Here is a 20,116-nt window from a genome sequence, read left to right on the forward strand (position 1 = left end):
TAGTCCTGAGGGATTTGAGGAGGGCTGTCATCCACAAGGACATAATTTCCAAAAGTTTTAACTTCGTTGAACAAAATGGCTATCTCCAAATTTTGATTGGATGCGTTTGAGAAAATGGTGGATGTGAGGGGGGCGCTAGTTGCTCTCCAATAACTTTCAACTATTGAAAAAGGCACTATCCATTTCAATTTGCAATCGAACGAGCCGTTTTGACGTTTCTACGACAAAGCTTTCTATAAAAACCTTATATACTCCCAAGGCATAAATTACAGCCCTTACACTGAGGGCTGGGGGATGGCATCCTCAACGACCTAATTTCAAGATTTTTCAACTACGTTGAACAAAATTGCTATCTTAAAATTTTAATTGTATGTTTTTCGGGAAATCGTGGACTTGAGAGGGGGGGGGGGGTTAGTTGCCCTTTAATCACTTCCGACTATTAAATAGGGCACTAGCCCTTTCAGTTTACAATTAAATGAGCCCTTTTTGAAGTTTCTACGATAACACTTTCTATAAAAACCTTATCATACCCTTCAAATTCAAACTCTTGCTCTTTGGGCTTTGTGGGGGCTGTCATCCTCAATGACCTAATTTCCAGAACTTTCAACGACATTGAACAAAATGGCTATACAAAAAATTTTGATTGGATGAATTTGGGGAAATATTGGGCGTTAGATGGGGGTTTGTTTGCCTCCAATCACTTTCGACTATTAAAAAGGGCAGTAACCCTTTCAATTTCCAACTGATTGAGCCCTTTTTGAATTTTCTACGGTAGCACTTTCTATAAAAACCTTATATCTCCCCAGGGAATAATTTACAGCCTTTCCCTGAGGGCTGTGGAGTGTCATCCTCAAAAACATAATTTCCGGACTTTTTAACTATTTCGATCAAAATGGCTATCTCAAAATTTTGATTGGATGTGTTTGGGGAAAGGCTGGGTGTTATAGGGGTGTTAGTTATCCTCTAATCACTTTCGACTATTACAAAGTGCACAAGCCCTTGTAATTTGTAGGCGAGTGAGCCCTTTTTGAAGTTTCTACAACATCGATATCTATAAAACCTCGTATGCCCCTAGGGCATAACTTACAACCCTTGCCATGAGGGATCTGAGGAGGTTATCATAATCAAAGACCAAATTTCTAAAACTTTTACCTACGTTGAACAAAATTGCTATCTAAAAATTTTGACTGGAAGTGTCTGGGAAAAAGGTCGGCGTAAGAGGGGTGTTAGTTGGCCTCAAAGCACTTTTTGACTATTAAAAAGGGCACTAGCCCTTTGAATTTCCAATCGAATGAGCCATTTTTCAAGTTTCTACGATGACTTCTTCGATACGAAGTGCTCTGGTCTAAAGGCAAAAATAATAAATAATACATTTCACCAACATCGTTCTGTTATGCCCCCAGGGCATAATTTACAACCCTTACCCTGAAATGGGGTGAGTGCCATTCTCAAAGATATAATTTATGAATCTTTTAACTACTTTGAACAAAATGGCTATCTCAAAATCTGGTTTCATGTGTCTGGATAAATGGTGGGCGTACAAGGGGTGTTAGTTGCCTCCCAACCACTTTTGACTATTAAAAGGGCACTAGTGATTTCAATTTCCAATCCAATAAACCCTTTTTGGAGTTTCTTCAACAATGTCTTCTATACAAACCTTATAGGCCCCCAGGGCCTAACTTACAACCCCTGACCTGAGGGTTGTGAGGGGAGTGTCCTCTTCAAAAATATAATTTGTATCTGGAAATCAACTACGCTGAACAAAAAGGCTATCTGAAAGTTTTGATTGGATGTGTTTGGGGAAATGGTGGGTATGGAAGGGCTGTTAGTTGCCCTCCAATCAACTTTGAATAAGGGCAGTAGTCTATTCCAATTTTCAAACAAATGAGCCCTTTTCGAAGTTTCGACGACAACTCCTTCAACACAAAGTGTCCTAATATGGGAAAAAATTCGATACAAAGTCACCCAAAAATGTTTGAGGGAATGGTGGGCGTGAGAGGGGTTATAATTGCCCTCAACTTACTTTCAACTATTAAAAAGGGCACTAGCCCTTTGAATTTCCAATTGAATGAGCCCTTTTTCAAGTTTTCACGACAACGCTTTCTATAATAACCTTATGCCCACAGGGAATAACTTACAACCCTTTCCTTGAAGACTTTTGGGGGAGTGTCCAGCTCAAAGATATAATTTCCTGGCCCTTAAACTGTGTTGAACAAAATGGCTATCTCAAAATTTTGATTGGACGTGTTTAGAGAAATGGTGGGCGTGAAAGGGGTGTTAGTTGCCCTCAATTCACTTTTGACTATTAAAAAGGGCAAAAGCCATTTCTATTTCCAATCGAATGAGCCATTTTTGAAGTTTCCACGAAAACGCTTTCTATAAAACCTTTATATGCCCCAGGGCATAACTTACAATCCTTACCCTAAGGGCTTTGGGGGAGGGGGATGTCATCCTCAAAGACCTAATTTCCAAAAATTTCAACTATGTTGAACAAATGGCCATCTAAAATTTTTTATTTGATTTGTTTTGGGAAATGGTTTGCGTGAGAGGGGGGTTAGTTGCCCTTCAATCGCTTTCGACTATTAAAAAGGCATTAGCCCTTTTAAATTCCAACTGAATGAGCCCTTTTTGAAGTTACTACGACAGTGCTTTCTATAAAAACCTTATATGTCCCCAGGGCATAACTTACAACCCTTGCCCTTAGGGCTGTAGAGCGTCATCCTCAAAAACATAATTTCCAGACTTTTTAACTACTTCGATCAAAACGGCCATCCAAAATTTTGATTGGTAGAGTTTGGGGAAATGCTCTGCGTCAGAGGGGTTTTAGATTCCCTCCAATCACTTTCGACTATTAAAAAGGGCACAGGCTCTTGTAATTTCCAATCGAATGAGCCCTTTTCAAAGTTTCTATAACATCGATATCTATAAAAACCTCATATGGCCCCAGGGAATAACTTAGGCCTTTCAATTTCCAATGAATTAAGCCCTTTTTGAAATTTCTACAACAACTTTCTATATAAGCCTTATTTTCCCCCAGGACATAACTTACAACTCTTGCACTGAGGGCTCTGAGGGGGTTATCACCCTCAAAGACCTAATTCTTAAAAATTCTAACTACGTTGAACAAGTTGGCTATCTAAAAATTTTGACTAGATGTGTCAGGGGAAAAGGTTGGCGTGGGAGGGGGCTAGTTGGCCTCCAATTATTTTTGATTACTAAAAAGGGCACTAGCCCTTTGAATTTCAAATCGAATGAGCCCTTTTTCAAGTTTCTACGACAAAGCTTTCAATAAAAACCTTATATGCCCCCAAAGCATAACTTACAATCCTTACCCTGAGGGAATGGGGGGAGTGCCATACTCAAAGATATAATTTCCCGGCATGGTAACTACTTTGAACAAAATGGTCATCTCAAAATTTTGATGGGATGTGCCTGGATAAATGTTGGGCTTGGAAGGGATGTTAGTTGCCTTCCAATCATTTTCGACTATTAAAAAGGGCACTAGCCATTTCAATTTCCAAACAACAGAGCCCTTTTTGAAGTTTCTTCGACAATACTTTCTATACAAACCTTATAGGCCCCCGGGGCCTAACCTACAACCCTTGCCCTGAGGGCTGGGGGGGGGGTAGTATCCTGCAAAAAAATATAATTTCTATCTTGAAATTAACTATGCTGAACAAAATGGCCACCTCAAAATTTTGATTGGATGTGTTTAGGGAAATGGTGGGCATGGAAGGGTTGTTAGATGCCTTCCAATCACTTTCAACTATTAAAAATGGCACTAGCCCTTTGAATATCCAATCAAATGAGCCCTTTTTCAAGTTTTTACGACAACGCTTTGCATAATAACCTTATGCCCACATGGAATAACTTACAACCCTTGCCCTGAAGACTGTTGGGGGAGTGTCCAGCTCAAAGATATAATTTCCGGACCCTTAAACTGTGTTGAACAAAATGACTATCTCAAAATTTGACTGGATGTGTTTGGGGAAATGGTGGGAGTGAAAGGGATGTTAGTTGCCCTACATTCACTTTTGACTATTAATAAGGGCAAAAGCCATTTCAATTTCCAATCGAATGAGGCGTTTTTGAAGTTTCTACGAAAACGCTTTCTATAAGAACCTTATATGCCCCAAGGGCATAACTTGCAACCTTTGTCCTGAGGGCATTGGGGGGGGAATGTCATCCTCAAAGACCTATTTTCCAGTACTTTCAACTATGTTCCATAAAGGGCTATCTAAAATTTTTTATTGGATTTGTTTCGGGAAATAGTTTGCGTGAGAGGAGGGTTAGTTGCCCTCCAATCACTTTTGACTATTTAAAAGGCACTAGCCCTTTTAATTTCCAACTGAATGAGCCCTCTTTGAAGTTTCGACGACAGTGCCTTCTATAAAAACCTTAAATGTCCCCAGGGCATAAGTTACAACCCTTGCCCTGGGGGCTGTAGAGCGTCATCCTCAAAAACATAATTTCCGGACTTTTTAACTTCTTCGATCAAAATGGCCATCCAAAATTTTGCTTATATGAGTTTTGGGAAATACTGTTTGTCCGAGGGGTGTTAGTTTCCCTCCAATCACTGTCGACTATTAAAAAGGGCACAGGGTCATGTAATTTCCAGTCGAATCAGCCCGTTTCAAAGTTTCTACAACATCAATATCTATAAAAACCTCATATGGCCCCAGGGAATAACTTAGCCCTTTCAATTTCCAATCAATTGAGCCCTTTTTGAAATTTCTACTGTAACTTTCTATATAAACCTTATTTCCCCCCCGGGCATAACTTACAACTCTTGCACTGAGGGCTCTGAGGGGGTTATCATCCTCAAAGACCTAATTTTTAAAACTTCTAACTACGTTGAACAAGTTGGCTATCTAAAAATTTTGACTGGATGTGTCAGGGGAGAAGGTTGACGTGGGAGGGGGTTAGTTTGCCTTCAATTACTTTCAACTACTAAAAAGGGCAGTAGCCCTTTGAATTTCCAATCGAATGAGCCCTTTTTAAAGTTTCTACGACAGCTTTCAATAAAAACCTTAAATGCCCCCAGAGCATAACTTACAACCCTTTCCCTGAGGAAAATGGGGGAGTGCCATACTCAAAGATATAATTTCCTGGCCTGTTAACTACTTTGAACAAAATGTCCATCTCAAAATTTTGATGGGATGTGTCTGGATAAATGTTAGGCTTGGAAGGGATGTTAGTTGCCTTTCAATCATTTTCGACTATTAAAAAGGGCACTAGCCATTTCAATTTCCAAACAACAGAGCCCTTTTTGAAGTTTCTTCGACAATGCGTTCTATACAAACCTTATAGGCCACCAGGGCCTAACCTACAACGCTTGCCCTGAGGGCTGGGGGGAAGTGCCCAGAAAAAAATAATTTCTATCTGGAAATCAACTATGCTGAACAAAATGGCTACCTCAAAATTTTGATTGGATGTGTCTGGGGAAATGGTGGGTATGGAAGGGTTGTTAGTTGCCTTCAAATAACTTTCAACTATTAAAAAGGGCGCTGGCCTTTCCAATCTCCAATCAAATGAGCCATTTTCAAAGTTTCTACGACAACTTCTTCAACAAAAAGCGCCCTGGTATGGAAAGAAAATAAATCAATACGAAGTCCCCGAAAATTTTTTTGGGCAGTGGTGGGCGTGAGAAGGGGTTTAGTTGCCTTCAAATCACTTTCTACTATTAAAAAGGGCACTAGCCCTTTGAATTTCCAACCGAATGAGCCCCTTTTCAAGTTTTTACGACAACGTTTTCTTTAAAAACCTTAGATGCCCCCAGGGAATAACTAACAACCCTTGCCCTGAAGACTGCAGAAGAAGTGTCAAGCTCAAAGATATAATTTCCGAACCTTTGAACTACGTTGAACAAAATGGCTATCTCAAAACTTTGACTGAATGTGTTTGTGGAAAAGGTGGGCTTGGAAGGGGTGTTAGTTGCCCTCCAATTACTTTTGACTATTAAAAAGGGCAAAAGCTATTTCAATTTCCAATCGAATCAGTCCTTTTTAAATTTTCTACGACAAAGCTTTCTATAAGAACCTTATATGCCCCCAGGGCATAACTTACAACCCTTGCCGTGAGGGCTGTTGGTGGGGGCGGGGGGCTCATCCTCAAAGACCTAAATTCCAAGACTTTCAACTACGTTGAACAAAATTACTATCTCAAAATTTTGATTGGATGTGTTTGGGGAAAAGGTTGGCGTGAAAGGTGGGTTATTTGCCCTCCAATCACTTTCGACTATTAAAAAGGGCACTAGACCTTTGAATTTCCAATCGAATGAGCCTTTTTGAAGTCTCTACGACAATACTTTCTATAAAAACTGTATATGCCCCCAGGGCATTACTTACAACCCTTTCCCTGAGGGCTGTGTTGAAGTGTCCTCCTCAAAAAAATAATTTCTATTTGGATATTCAATTCAATTCAATTCAAACTTTTTATTTCCTCCGAATACGAAGAGTAAAAAAAAAACAAATAAAAATAATAACCGCTAATCAACAGGCCATAAAATTATTTTAAACTATATAACAACAAATACGCAAAGGCCTTCAATCAAAATTACCACACAAATTAACACTTCATTCTATAGATAATAAATTAACACTTCACAAATTAACACTTCATTCAAAAATTAAATCAAATAAAATAAATTAAGGTTCGTGCGCAGCTCTATATAAATTATGAGAAAAAACATTTAATTTGGATAAAAAATTCTTTTGCTTTTTCTCCAAAACATCAACAGGGTTTTTTATTTTATATGCATTCATTAATAAGTATTTGATTCAGATTTAGAAAAGCGGCAAAGGAACTTAGCAAAATTAAAAATGTGGTTTTTACATGCGCAATATTACTAATTCTATTAAACGAGAGAAGCGATGAAAAAACTAAAATTTGAGGCAAAGCGACTGTATTATATACCCGAGCCAGTGATTTTCGAGAAAGAAGATCGCGAAGACAAATTACTGCCCCGAAACTAGACGCTATTGTTAGAGCTAAAGTTGGTCCATAAGTCACACCAAGATATAAAAAAGATTCCAAATGTTTTAAAATACTATCATAAATACGGACAGAAATTTCTGAATTAACGAGATCATTAGCCTTAGGACCAAGAATTAAAAACTGACACTTTTCAGGGCGAAAACGAAGTCCATGCTCACTAAAAACCTTTGCTAAAAAATCTACATTTTGTTGAAGTGACTGAAGCGATCGACTCAAAAGGAGTAAATCATCTGCGTACGCAATCCGCGACAGAACATAACCTTTACCATAAATAAAAGTCAACTGAATTTGATCAAATAGCCCCGAAACAGTAATATTGAAAATCAAAGGAGAAATAATGCTTCCTTGTCTCAGCCCCCTACATAACTTAACATTATAATCACTAAACTGATTATTCCACTTAATACGAATACGAGAGTAGCCATACCACTTTTTTAAAACCAAAACTAATGGTAGTGGGACATTATTCTTCAAAAGCGCAGTCATAGCCCAAGAATGGATAATTGAATCATACGCCGCCGCAAAACCTAACGCAAGTGTATAAACTCTATTCCATTGCTTACAAAAGGATATTATTCTTGAAAGGAGGGTATGAGCAACATCCATGCTTAGACCCTTACGGAACCCAATTTGATTCAGGCCTTGGTCACAAGGCTCCAAATACTTTAATAAAACTAACTCAAAAACTTTGCTAATCTGGCACGAAACAGTAATCGGCCTGTAATCAGAACATCGATTCGTATTCCCTCCTTTTTTTGAAAGGGGTGAAGTGGTAGCACGAGTAAAGCTAGTTGGAAGAACTCCAGAAGAAAGAATAGTAGTAAAAAGAGTAGCGAGGACAAGGATTGCTTTGGGGGATGCCCATTTTATATGGTTTGAATGTATACCATCATGATCAAAAGAATGCTTACTTTTTAGAGCTTTAATTGCTACCGTTACATCATCAACAGAAACAGATATTTTACTATTTGGGCGGGGCTTTGAATTTTCTTCCGATAATAAAGAGTCAAGCCGTGATTCAACTGCCGCATCACCGGATGAAAAAACTTGATTATAATGAGTTATCAAATCATCTAGTTTCAGAGAACTATTAGAATCTGGTGAACTATAAACTACACTGAACAAAATGGCTATCTCAAAAATTTGATTGGATGTGTTTGGGGAAATGGTGGGCATGGAAGGGGGTTTTAGTTGCCTTCCGATCACTTTCGACTATTAACAAGGGCACAAGCCACTCCAATTTCCAATTGAATGGGCCCTTTCGAGGTTTCTACGACAACTCCTTCGATAAAAAGTGCCCTGGTCTAAAGAAAAAAATAATATATAGTACATTGTGCCAACATCTTTCTTTATTTAGGCAGCGCGATTACGCTGCCTATGAGAGGCAAAGCTATAGCGTTGCCTATAGTAAAGGCTATAGGGTTCCAATGTTTTATAAATTTTTTTCCCCAGATGCACTTTATATGGAAGAGGTCGTCATATAAACTTAAAAGGGGGCTCTATCAATTGGAAATTGAAGTTATAGTGCCCTTTTTAAGGGTCAAAAGTAATTGGAAGGCAACAAACGGCCCTTCCACGCCCACAATTTCCCCGAACACATCCAATCAAAATTTTGAGATAGCCATTTTGTTCTGCGTAGTTGATTTCCAGATAAAAGCTATGTTTTTGAGAATAAAACTCCACCACAGCCCACAGGGAAAGGGTTAGTAGTTATGCCCTGGGGGCATATAATCTTTTTACAGTAAACTATATCTTAAAAACTTCAAAAAGGGCTCTTTCGATTGGAATTTCAAAGTGCTAGTACCCTTTTTAAAAGTCGACAGTAATTGGAGAGCAACTAACCCCCCTCTCACGCCCACCTTTTCCCCAAACACATTTAATCAAAATTATGAGATTGCCATTTTGTTCAACTTGGTTGAAAATTCTGGAAATTAGGTCTTTGAGGATCACAACCCCCCCCCCCCCCAGTGCTCAGGACAAGGGTTATAAGTTATGCCCTGGGGGGCATATAAAGTTCTTATAGAAAGCGTTGTCGAAAAAACTTCAAAAAAAGCTCGATCGATTGCAAATGTAAATGGCTAGTGCCCTTTTTAATTGTTGAAAGTGATTAGAAGGCAACTAACACCCCTTTCACGCCCAACCTTTCTCCAAACACATCCAATCAAAATTTTGAGATAGCCATTTTTTCAGCGTGGTCTAAAGTTCTGAAAATTATATCTTTGAGAATGACACTCCCCTCAAGGTCTTCAGCGCATGGGTTATAAGTTATGCCCTGGGGGCATATATGTTTCTTATGGAAGGAATGCTCGTATACACTTAAGTGAGAGCTCATTTGATTGGAAATTGAAAGCTTTAGTTCACTTTTTAAGCGCCAAAAGATATTGGAGTGTAACCAGCCCCCCACGCCCTTTGTTTTCAAATGCAACAGATACAAATTTTGAGATAGTTATTATGTTAAAATTAGTTCAAAGATCCTATAACAAAAGCTCCGCTGTCGACACAACCCACCAGCGCCCGGGGACAGGCGTTGTAATTTATGACCTGGGGGCATACATGGTTCTTATGGAAGGGATGATCTTATAAAGTTCAAAGAGAGCTCATTTGATTGGAAATTGAAAGTTCTAGTTGAATTTTTAAGAGTTGAGAGATTGGAAGGAACATAGTCCCCCCTCCACGGCTTTTCTTTCTCAGTCTCATTTGATAAGAAGTTTGAGATAGCTATTTCTTAAAAATAGTTTAAAAACCATATAACAAAAACTCCGGGGTCGATACAGCCCCCCAGGGCCCTAAGACAGGCGTTGTAAGTTATGCCATGGTGGAATATATAGTTCTTATGGAAGGGATGCTGGTAAAAACTTCAGAGAGGGCTAATTTTATTGGAAATTGAAAGTTCTAATTCAGTTTTTAGGAGTCAAAAGAGATCGGAGGGCAACTATCCCCCCACGTCCCTTTTTTCCCGAACTCATCCGATAAAAGTTTTGAGATAGCCATTAAGTTAAAAATTGTTCAAAAGCCAGATAACAAAACCTCAGGTGTAAATACAACCCCCCAGGGCCTGGGGGCCGGCGTTTTAAGTTATGCCCTGTGACATATATGGTTCTTATGAAAGGGATACTCATATAAACTTCAGAGAGGGCTTATTTGATTTGAAATTGAAGTTCGAGTTCAATTTTTAATATTCAAGAAAGGTCGAGAAAATATCAAAAGAAAGGTCGAGCAATTTTTAACAACATACACCCTTTTAAAAATCTGGACACAAATAATAGTGTTTAATTTAGTTTCATACCTCCTCTAGTTGACCTGTAGTGTAAAACTTGATACCTTTCGCAAAAAAATCTGTTTACTTTCTTTGATAGCTTGGATACACTTACGCTATTTTGATTTGGTGAAATTTTAACAGCAGAAGTAGCCCCAAAAGTTCGAACATAGTACCCACAGTCTATTGAAAATTAGAATTAACACAGTGTATTTTGATTTAATCTTAAGGCAACATTTTGTTTTAAAAAATAATGGTCGAATGGGAGGATGGGCGTGAGAGGGGGATTAGTTGCCCTCCATTTACTTTCTACTATTAAAAAGGGCATTTGCCCTTTCTATTTTCAATCGAATCAGCCCTTTACGAAGTTCCTTCAACAACTTATTCGATACGAAGCGCCCAGGTCTAAAAAAAAATAAAAATAATACAATGTACCCACATCGATCTTTACTATTAAAATGTCAAGCCTTCAAATCAATTTCGACTATTAAATTGGGCACTAGGCCTTTTGATTTCCAATTGAATGAACCCTTTTTGATTTTGTACGACAGCAATTTCTGTAAACACCTTATTTGCCCCCAGGGCATAAATTACAACCCTTACCGTAAGGGCTGTTAGGGGGGTTGTCATCCTCAAATAGCTAATTTCTAGTACTTTCAACTTTGTTAAACAAAATGGGCATCTCAAAAGTTTGATTGGATGTGCTTGGGGAAATGGTGGGCGTGAGAGGGGCGTTAGTTGCTCTCCAATCACTTTAAACTATTAAAAAAGGTACAAACCCCTTCAATTTCTAATCAAATGAGCCCTTTTGAAGTCTCTACAACAACGCTTTCAATAAAAACCTTATATGGCCAAAAGGCATAACTTACAACCCTTGCCGTGAAAGCTGAGGGGGGGGGTGTCATCCTCAAAGACCTAATTTCCAGAACTTTCTATTACGTTGAACAAAATGACTATCTGAAAATTTTGATTGGATATGTTTGGGGGATATGGTGGGCATAGCGGGGGCTTAGTTACCCTGTGATCACTTTCGACTATTAAAAAAGGCACTAGCCCCTTCAATTTCCAACTGAATGAGCCCTTTTTGAAGTTTTAATGACAACACTATCTATAAAAACCTTATATGCCCCCAGGGATTAAATTACAACCTTTGCCCTGGGGGTTCTAGGGGGTTTGTCATCCTCAAATACAGTATTTCCTGAACTTTCAATTACCTCTGGCAAAATGAATATCTCTAAACTTTGATTGTACGTGTTTTGGAAAATGGTGGGCGTGAGAGGGGTGTTAATTACCCGCCACTTACTTTCGACTATTAAAAGGGGCACTAGCCCTTTCAATTTCTAATCAAATGAGCCCTTTTTGAAATTTCTGCAACAACTTTCTATATAAACCTTATTTGCCCCCAGGGCATAACTAACATCCCTTGCACTGAGGGCTCTGAGGGGGTTTTCCTCCGAAGAGACCTAATTTCCTGAACTTTCAACTCTGTTAAACAAAATGGATATCTCAAAATTTTGATTAGATATGTTTGGTGAAGTGGTGGGTGTGAGAGGGGGGTTAATTGTCCTTCAATCACTTTCTACTATTACAAAGGGCACTAGCACTTTCAATTGCTAATCTAATTAGCCCTTTTTGAAGTTTCTACAAAATCGCTTTCTATAAAAACCTTATAGCCCCCAAGGCATAACCTACAACACTTTCCCTTGGGACTGCGGAGGGGGGAGGGGTTATCATCCTTAAAGACCTAATTTCTAAGACTTTCAACTACTTTGAATAAAATTGCTATCTAAAAACTTTGATTGGATGTGTTTGGGGAAAATGTGGGCGTGAGAGGGGGGTTAGTTGCCCTCAAATCCTTTTCAACTATTAAAAAGAGCACTAGCCCTTTGAATTTCCAATCGAAAAAGCCCTTGTTCAAGTTTTTACGACAAAGATTTCAATAAAAACCTTCTATACCCCCAGGGCATAACTTATAACCCTTGCCCTGAAGACTGTGTGGGCAGTGTCCTGCTCAAAAGTATAATTTTGAGAACTTTCAACTGGTGGAACTAAACGGCTAACTCAAAACTTGTATTGGATGTGTTTGGGGAAATGGTGGGCGTGGAAAGGGTGTTGGCTATCTTCCAATCACTTTCGACTATTAAAAGGAGCACTAGCCATTTCAATTTCCAATCAAATGAGCCCATTTGAAGTTTCTACGACAACGCTTTCTATAAAAACCTTTTAAATTCCCAGGTCATAACCTGTCCTGCTCAAGGTCAAGCCGGAAGTGTCCTGCTCAAAGATATAATTTTCAAACCTTTCAACTAAGTGGAACAAAAGGGCTATCTCAAAATTTTGATTGGATGTGTTTTGGGGAATGGTGGGCGTGGAAGGGGTGTTAGTTGCCTTCCAATTACTTTCGACTATTAAAAAGAGCACTAACCATTTCAATTTCAGCTTGAATGAGTACTTTTTGAAGTCCCTACTTCAGCGCTTTCTATAAAAACCTAATTTGACCCCAGGGTATAACTTACAGCCCTTGCCCCGACGGATTTGGGAGGTATTTAATCCCCAAAGACCTGAGTTTCTAGAACGCTCAAGTACGTTGAACAAAATGGCTATTTCAAAATTTTGATTGTATGTGTTTGGGGAAATAGTGGGCGTGAGAGGTGGGTTAGTTGCCCTCCAATTACTTTCGACAATTAAAAAGGGCACTAGCCCTTTGAATTTTCAATCGAATGAGTCTTTTTTGAAGTTTCTACGACAACACTTTCTATAAAATATTATAGAGCCTCAGGGCATAACTTAGAACCTTGCCCTAAGGGTTGTGGGGGAGTGTCCTCCTCAAAAACATAATTTCTATATGGAAATCAACTACGCTCAACAAAATGGCTATCTCAAAATTTTGACTGGGTGTGTTTTAGGAAATGGTGGGCGTGGAATATGTGTTAGTTTCCTTCCAATTAGTTTCGACTATTAAACAGGGCACAAGCCAGTCCAATTTCCGATTCAATGAGCCCTTTTTAAAGTTTCTATGACAACTTCTTCGATACGAATTGCCCTGGTCTAAAGGCAAAAATATTAAATAATACATTGTGCCAACATCTTCCTTATATGCCCCCAAGGCATAATTTAAAACCCTTGCCCTGAGGGTTGTGGGGGATTGTCCTCCTAAAAAAATAATTTCTATCTGGAAATCAACTGCGCAGAACAAAACGGCTATCTCAAAATTTTGATTTGATGTGTTTGGGGAAATGGTGGGCGTGGAAGGGATGTTACCTGCCTTCCAATCACTTTCGACTATTAAAAAGGGGACTAGCCATTCCAATTTCCAATCAAATGAGCCCTTTTCGAAGTTTTTATGACAAAAATAATACATTGTGCCAACATCGTTCTTTACTTAGGCAGCGCGGTTGCGCTGCCTATGATTGAGTTTTGTTCGTTTCAAGCTTGATTTGCAAGTTTAATTTAAGTTTCACTTGTTTTAACATTTATTCATTCATTTACATTAATTTCTATTGTATGTTTGTTTCCTTTGATTGTTTATTTAATTTCTATTCGTTTTAAGTTTCATTTATACTTCAATAGCAAAATTTTTTTTTTCGTTTTAAGCTTGATTTAATCTAAGCTTAACAGCTTAGATTAGAAACATATTCAACATATGCAATCTAAGCATTACTCGCTCCAAGATCTTTATATTCTTTTATATTATTACTTGTTGTATGTTTTTTCCTATGACTGTTTATTTAATTTCTGTTCTTTTTGGGTTTCATTTGTTCTTTAATAGTAATTTCTAGTTGTTTTGAGTTTGAATTTTAACAGGTATTTGTATCTCCTGAGCTTAAGTTTAAAATGACCTTTACTTTTCTTTGAAAAACTTATTTTTCGGAAAGTTTTTTTTTTTAATTAATGATAAGATAAGATATATTATAAGATTGATTCTGAGGTTCATTTTAATTTTGGAGGAAAGATGTTACAGGTTAAAAAAGAATTTTTTTATTTGGGTGTTAAGTTTAGTGCATTAAGGGGGATGTCTAGGCATGTAGAAGATTATAAATTAAGGGGTAATAGGCTAATAACAATGCTTTTGAGAAGTAGTTTAGGTCAGCTAGCTACATGAAGACCCAGAAAAGATCGGACCAAAGTAGCTTCTAGTTTACAATGGGGTTCTGAGGTTTAGAGTTCTGCTAAAGCAGCTAAGCTAGAAGTAATTCAGCTAAGATATTTCAAGAGAATGTTAGGCTTTGAAGAACTCATTTAGCTCAGTGGTACTGAAAGAAGATTTGTGGCTTTTAACTTTAAAGAGTGTTAGATTGGTTTGAATGGTGAAATTTTGGGAGAAAACAATTAGGCTACCTAGAGTTCGGTTTTTTAAGTCAGCTTTTTTGGAGCGCTTGAAGGACGGTAGATGTGATTCGTGGCCAAATCAGGTCAAAAAAAGACTGGACTTTTGTGACTATTCGGAGATCTGGAATGAAGGAAAAGGCCCAATGGGTGAAAGTGTGTCAGTTTGGAAGGACGTCTAGTGAACCTTAAATGACCAAGAAATCCAAGTGCGGCAAGTCTTTGAGGTTTTACTTCCAAGTTAAAGACTGTTGGGGGGAGGAGGTTTATTTTAAATTTTGGTTGAATAAAGAGGATTTAAAGAAATTGTCGTTGGTAAGAGGGAATAGTTTAGATTTAGGTGAGAGAAGGACATTTTTGGGAAAGTTTACGCTGGCAGCTGGCCCCTATTTTTGCCCTATGTGTAGATGTGTGAATAAGAACTTATTTGATTTTGTATCCAAGAATGAAGAGCTATCTGAGCTGCGGAATGAATGTTTTGGATGAGTGTTTGGGAGTGAATACTGGTTAATTGAGCGGATGCTTGAGAGGAACACATGTGCTATTAAACAGTTGTGTAAGTTTCTTCGTTTAAAGATTAAATATTGGAAATCATTTTTGTGGGGAAAGCTTGTTACGGTTTTCAGGACAAGAATTTTGTTATGATTGGAGTTTGTTCGATAATATGTCGAAACTTGTTTTGCTTCTGTTTTTGCCTTTTTGTCATTCTTTTTTTTATTTATATTATCTAAACTTGTATTTTGTTCCCCGAACTTTGTTTGTAGAGTGTAATCTGTGTTTCTATGACCCGCAGACTTTTGCAGTAAGTCTTATCTTATCTTATAAGCAAGCGATATAATAGAACAAGATGACAAATGCTTCGGATCTCAAACAAAATATAATCTGTTGCTAGGATGGTGAAATTACTTTACCTATGGGTGAAATAAGAGTATTGTTATTGAATTTTAGATTTGCCCAAAATATGCTATAAATACATATTTAGCTTTTAATTACAGGGTATCTTGAGGTACATGGCGTGTATATGGATGCCGTAGCCGAGGCTTATAGTGACACATCGTTTGTTTTACATAATCCACTCACCAACCTAAGGAATGGTTCACAAAAATCATCAGCAGTAATGATCTAGTCCATCAGCTATAGATTTAATTGCGTAATACTACTCTCAATAACTGATAGATTCTTTATAAACACTTCAATATTATATTTTCATTAGTGCCCCAGGAAGCAAAAAGCTACCAATGAAAATCAAAAGGATATTAAGTCCAATTTCTGGCTATATCTTCGCATTTTTAGCAGAACTGTCTTATAAATCCTTTGTATTTCAATAGTTCCAATCCTATTTAGCTGTTTTTGCCAACGGAAGAAGAAGAAAAAGAAGAAGGCACAATGAAGTAGGTTTAACGGAAATAAAGATACAAAAGAAATAAAAAGTCTATCAGGCACGACTAAGCATCTCCATTTCTACTGTTTGCATCAAAAAACTAGACTCTTGTGTACTTGGACTGGTTTTGCTAATTGAGTGACTTCAATCCCCATTTGGAACGCGTCCGTATCTTCCAAGTAATTTTTTTTTCAACATTCCTCGCAGCAGAATGTGATCTTTATTGAAATAAAATCGCGGTAAAGGTATTTACTACCTAAATTTGATTCATAACTACTTGCTGTATAATCTATTTGGAATTGTGGAATTTGTTGCAGTAAGTGTATCTATGTTTTTTTGTTAAGATTTTGGCCTGTTAAAAATGTGTTAGTGAATACTAATTGAATAATAGAATAGGCCTAAGGTTGAATATAAATGTTCTTTGTAAGTATACATTTTTCTTAATATTTTCTTTTGGACAATTTTTGTGTTTTCTAGTTTCACCAGGATTTCAATTTTTCATTCGTGAGCTTTTGTGTTGCAAATCCTGAAAAAGAACGATAATGTCTGTTATTTTCAGTAAAATGCAAGCACTGGGAAATCATTTTGTTATACTTGAAAAAAGGAATTTACCATTGTGTGCGGACATAGCTGGACTTAGTACAAAAATGTGCAACAAGCATTTCGGAGCAGGGGCAGAAAGCCTTCTGATTATTGATGTCAATGAACAAAATTATCCTACCATGGATATGTATAATCCAGATGGCAGAAAATCAGCTTGTGGTAATGGTTTAGCGTGTGCAGCCTATTACATTTATTACTTTAAGCTAATCCAAAATAAAGAATTTGATATAAATTCTGAAAATGGTTTATCCCATGTTGCTATTAAAACAGAAAATGATGATACCATTATATCTGTAGATATAAACTTAGGTCACCCTCATTTCGAGAAAGAGAAAATTCCTTATATTCCTTCGAATCCTAATGTACTTCCCCCTTATTTATATGAATCAATAGAATTAGAAAATATAAGTTTTGATTTTGCCGTGACGTCCATTGGCAACCCCCATCTTGTTGTTTTTGTTTCTAAAAATCAAAAACTACCTTTAGATACACTGATAAAACAATTTGGGGAAAGTCTATCTAAGCTTTCCTGCTTTCCTGAAGAAAGCAACGTGGAAATGATTCAGGTAGTAAATAATCAGGAAATAAATGTAAGAGTCTGGGAAAGGGGTGTTGGTGTAACATTAGCTTGTGGAACAGGAGCAGCTGCTGCCACAGTTGTTTCAACATTAAGAGGCTATATAAGGGATTATGCTCAAATAAATTATAGTAAAGGATATGTTATTTCTAAGTACAAAATGGATGAAGGTGTTATCATGACTTACGCTGCTGAAAATATTAAAATTATTTATAAAGGAGAATATTTTTTTAACTAGTCACAGAATAAGGTTAAGATAAAACATTAAATTGCGAAGAAACGAAGAAAACGAGGACAATTAACAGCCAGTGAAAAAATTGAAAAATTATGCAAATATTTCGGTCAAGACCTCCGCTTGACCGTCCTAAGTGCAGAATAAAACTGATAAAAATATAAAAACCAAACCTTAATATAAAAACCCTTTCAGTTACCCTTTCACTGTTGCTAGGAAAGGGTCGTCCAATTTTAGTTTGGTGTTTTTATTTTAAGGTTTGGTTTTTATATTTTTATCAGTTTTATTCTGCACTGAGGACGGTCAAGCGGAGGTCTTGATCGAAATATTTGTATAATTTTTCAATTTTTTCACTGACTGTTAATTGTCCTTGTTTTCTTCCTTTCTTCGCAATTTTTTTGTTTTATCATGATTAGCCAGTGTGGTATCAGAAATTATTTAATAAGGTTAAGCGAAAAAGCTTGTTTCATCATCTTTAATAAAAAAATAATAGAACCCCTAAACATCAGTAAAATATAATTAAATTCTTATATTTTTATTTAAACAAACTTCTTTCTCAAGTTATAATGATTACTGCTACTACAACTAACAATTCACCACAGCACCAAGCCACCTGAAGCCAACGAAGCTACGCACGGTCCTACTCCATTTAAACCTATTCAAAGCCTCCTTCTTTACACCCTCCCTGGAAGTTCCCATGCCCCTTAAATGTTACTTTATGACATTCTCCCACTTCAACGATGGACAACATGCTTTTCGTTTTAGCCCTAAACGGTTGGCCAAAAGGGAAAATCTTTGGAAATTTGTCATCCTTCATCCGAAAAGTGTGCCCTAGCCATATTAACCTTTCTCTCATTATAGCCCTGAAACTTGGGACTGAATTATAATTAAGAGCGGAAAATTAGCTATTTTTAATTTAAAAGTATCGTATTTTTAAATTTTAGCTACCGTATTTGGCAAAGGAACAGCAGTGCTTATGTGTAGTCTTAATTTATAAATATTGTTGATATATTTGTATTTTATTTTACTGTTTAAGCGTTTTTATTAGTAAAAATATAACGGTCCAAAGCCTTAAACATACTTAAAACTAACTTATACCACCAATGGTTGTGCCTTTAAAAAGAAAAGAAACACATAAAACTCATTGTTGTACAACTGGTAAATTAAGTTCTTAAATACGACATAAAACGAACCTAAATGGCTCGAGTGTCAATTTTTTTTATTTAAAACAACAAGTATTTTGAAGAGTGTCGTAAGATGTGTTAAAACATCAATAAAAACTTATATAAAATCAACATAATAGTGAAGTGGGCCTAAAAGAATTAATAAAAGTAGACTGATTGTTTAATGAATAAAGATGTCAATTCCAGAAAACGTCAGCAATGTATATACTGTCTATATTGCAATTATAGTCTTTACATATATTTTGATCCAACTAAACCACTAAGGTCCTTAGAAGCTTTAAGAGACATCATCCTTAACCCTATTAGGGGTAATTTCTGCTTGTTTTAAATGAACTTGATGATTTAGTTCAATCCATATCCGTTTTAGGATTCAGATATTTTATTTACAGAAAATTTTGAGTAGCAATTCTTGAAAACAATTTTACAAATAGTGGGCTAGGTGGAAAAAAGTTATTTTTCCTATAAATTTACAATCTGCACCACTGCTGGTCTTCTACAGGGCTGAAACAATTATTAACTCCATGTATTAGATACCTTTGAGTATACATTTTTCTTAACCTATTATTTTAATATAAGAATTCTTATATATTGCAGTATGTTGTATTTGTTTTTATGCTTAAATAAATGCATATCGAATATGTACTAGGTTTGGCTAAAAGCTGGGCCAGCTGAACTCTCGTTGATTGAATGTCTTTTATGTGCGTTTTTTGTACTACTAGTCTATTTATTTGTTATCTTGAGGCTACTTTGCTCCTTAGTATAAAATACGTCACATTCTACCCTCGTATCGCTTGTTAACGCTACGTTGAAAAAGTGAATGCAGAGGTAATCTAACTACCTATAGACAATTAGCTCAAGCAATCAAGACGCACTGCTGTTTTACTTCAAGTCCATTATTAGATGAGTTTAAGCTTGTCTTCACTTTCTACATTTGTTATATCGAATTTGAAATCTCTGCTAGTTATTTTTGCTCAAATCAATAACTTTTCGCTTTGCGAAAATTCAGTAGCAAAAATTGTAATTAAAGAGTATTTTGCACAATTTTTTTCCAAGCATACAATAATATAAAGACAAGTTTCGATGACATACATGCCTACCACAACAATCAAGATTTGAAAATACAGGGGCTCAGTCTCCGGATAAAGAAAAGTAAACTACGGGCTATTTTCAACTAAAGCAGGGACCAACATTAAAACTTAAACGAAGATAAATTATTGCGCATATGAGGAGGATACCCCCTCCACAATACCTCACTCTTTACGCTAACATTATTTAGAATATTCAAAAAGCTATCTTATTCTAATTTAACGAACCTTGTGTTTCACTTATTGTTGGCAAAGGATTGGGATACAAAGTCATACTTAAGTTTAAAAAGTAAAGTATTTAAAAGGGTGTATCCCCCACATCCCACAACTGAAAACTCCCCCAGGGAAAATTTGCCTCCTGAAATCGTCCGTCCCAAAATCCTCCCGAAATTGTCATTTACAACAAAGACAAATGCTATGCGTAAGTTATTGGCAAAAGGCTTTACTTTTTTGAACTGCACGTAGAAAAAATGTTT

At 36.8% G+C, this 20,116-nt stretch overlaps 1 protein-coding gene across 1 annotated transcript in view; it reads left to right on the plus strand.

Moving 5' to 3' along the window:
* Window positions 1-17,438, plus strand: part of LOC148939771 (uncharacterized) — a 49,200-nt gene extending 31,762 nt beyond the window's left edge. The window contains exon 2 of the mRNA XM_089105914.1: window positions 15,574-17,438. Coding sequence (XP_088962040.1) covers window positions 16,502-17,377 — 876 coding nt within the window. The 5' untranslated portion in view covers window positions 15,574-16,501 and the 3' untranslated portion in view covers window positions 17,378-17,438. The remainder of the gene's footprint in view (window positions 1-15,573) is intronic.
* Window positions 17,439-20,116: the final 2,678 nt, after the last annotated feature.

Source organism: Artemia sp. Qi Xiang Cuo, chromosome 20 (genome assembly GCF_049724085.1).
Source record: "Artemia sp. Qi Xiang Cuo chromosome 20, ASM4972408v1, whole genome shotgun sequence".
Lineage (NCBI taxonomy): Eukaryota > Metazoa > Arthropoda > Branchiopoda > Anostraca > Artemiidae > Artemia > Artemia sp. Qi Xiang Cuo.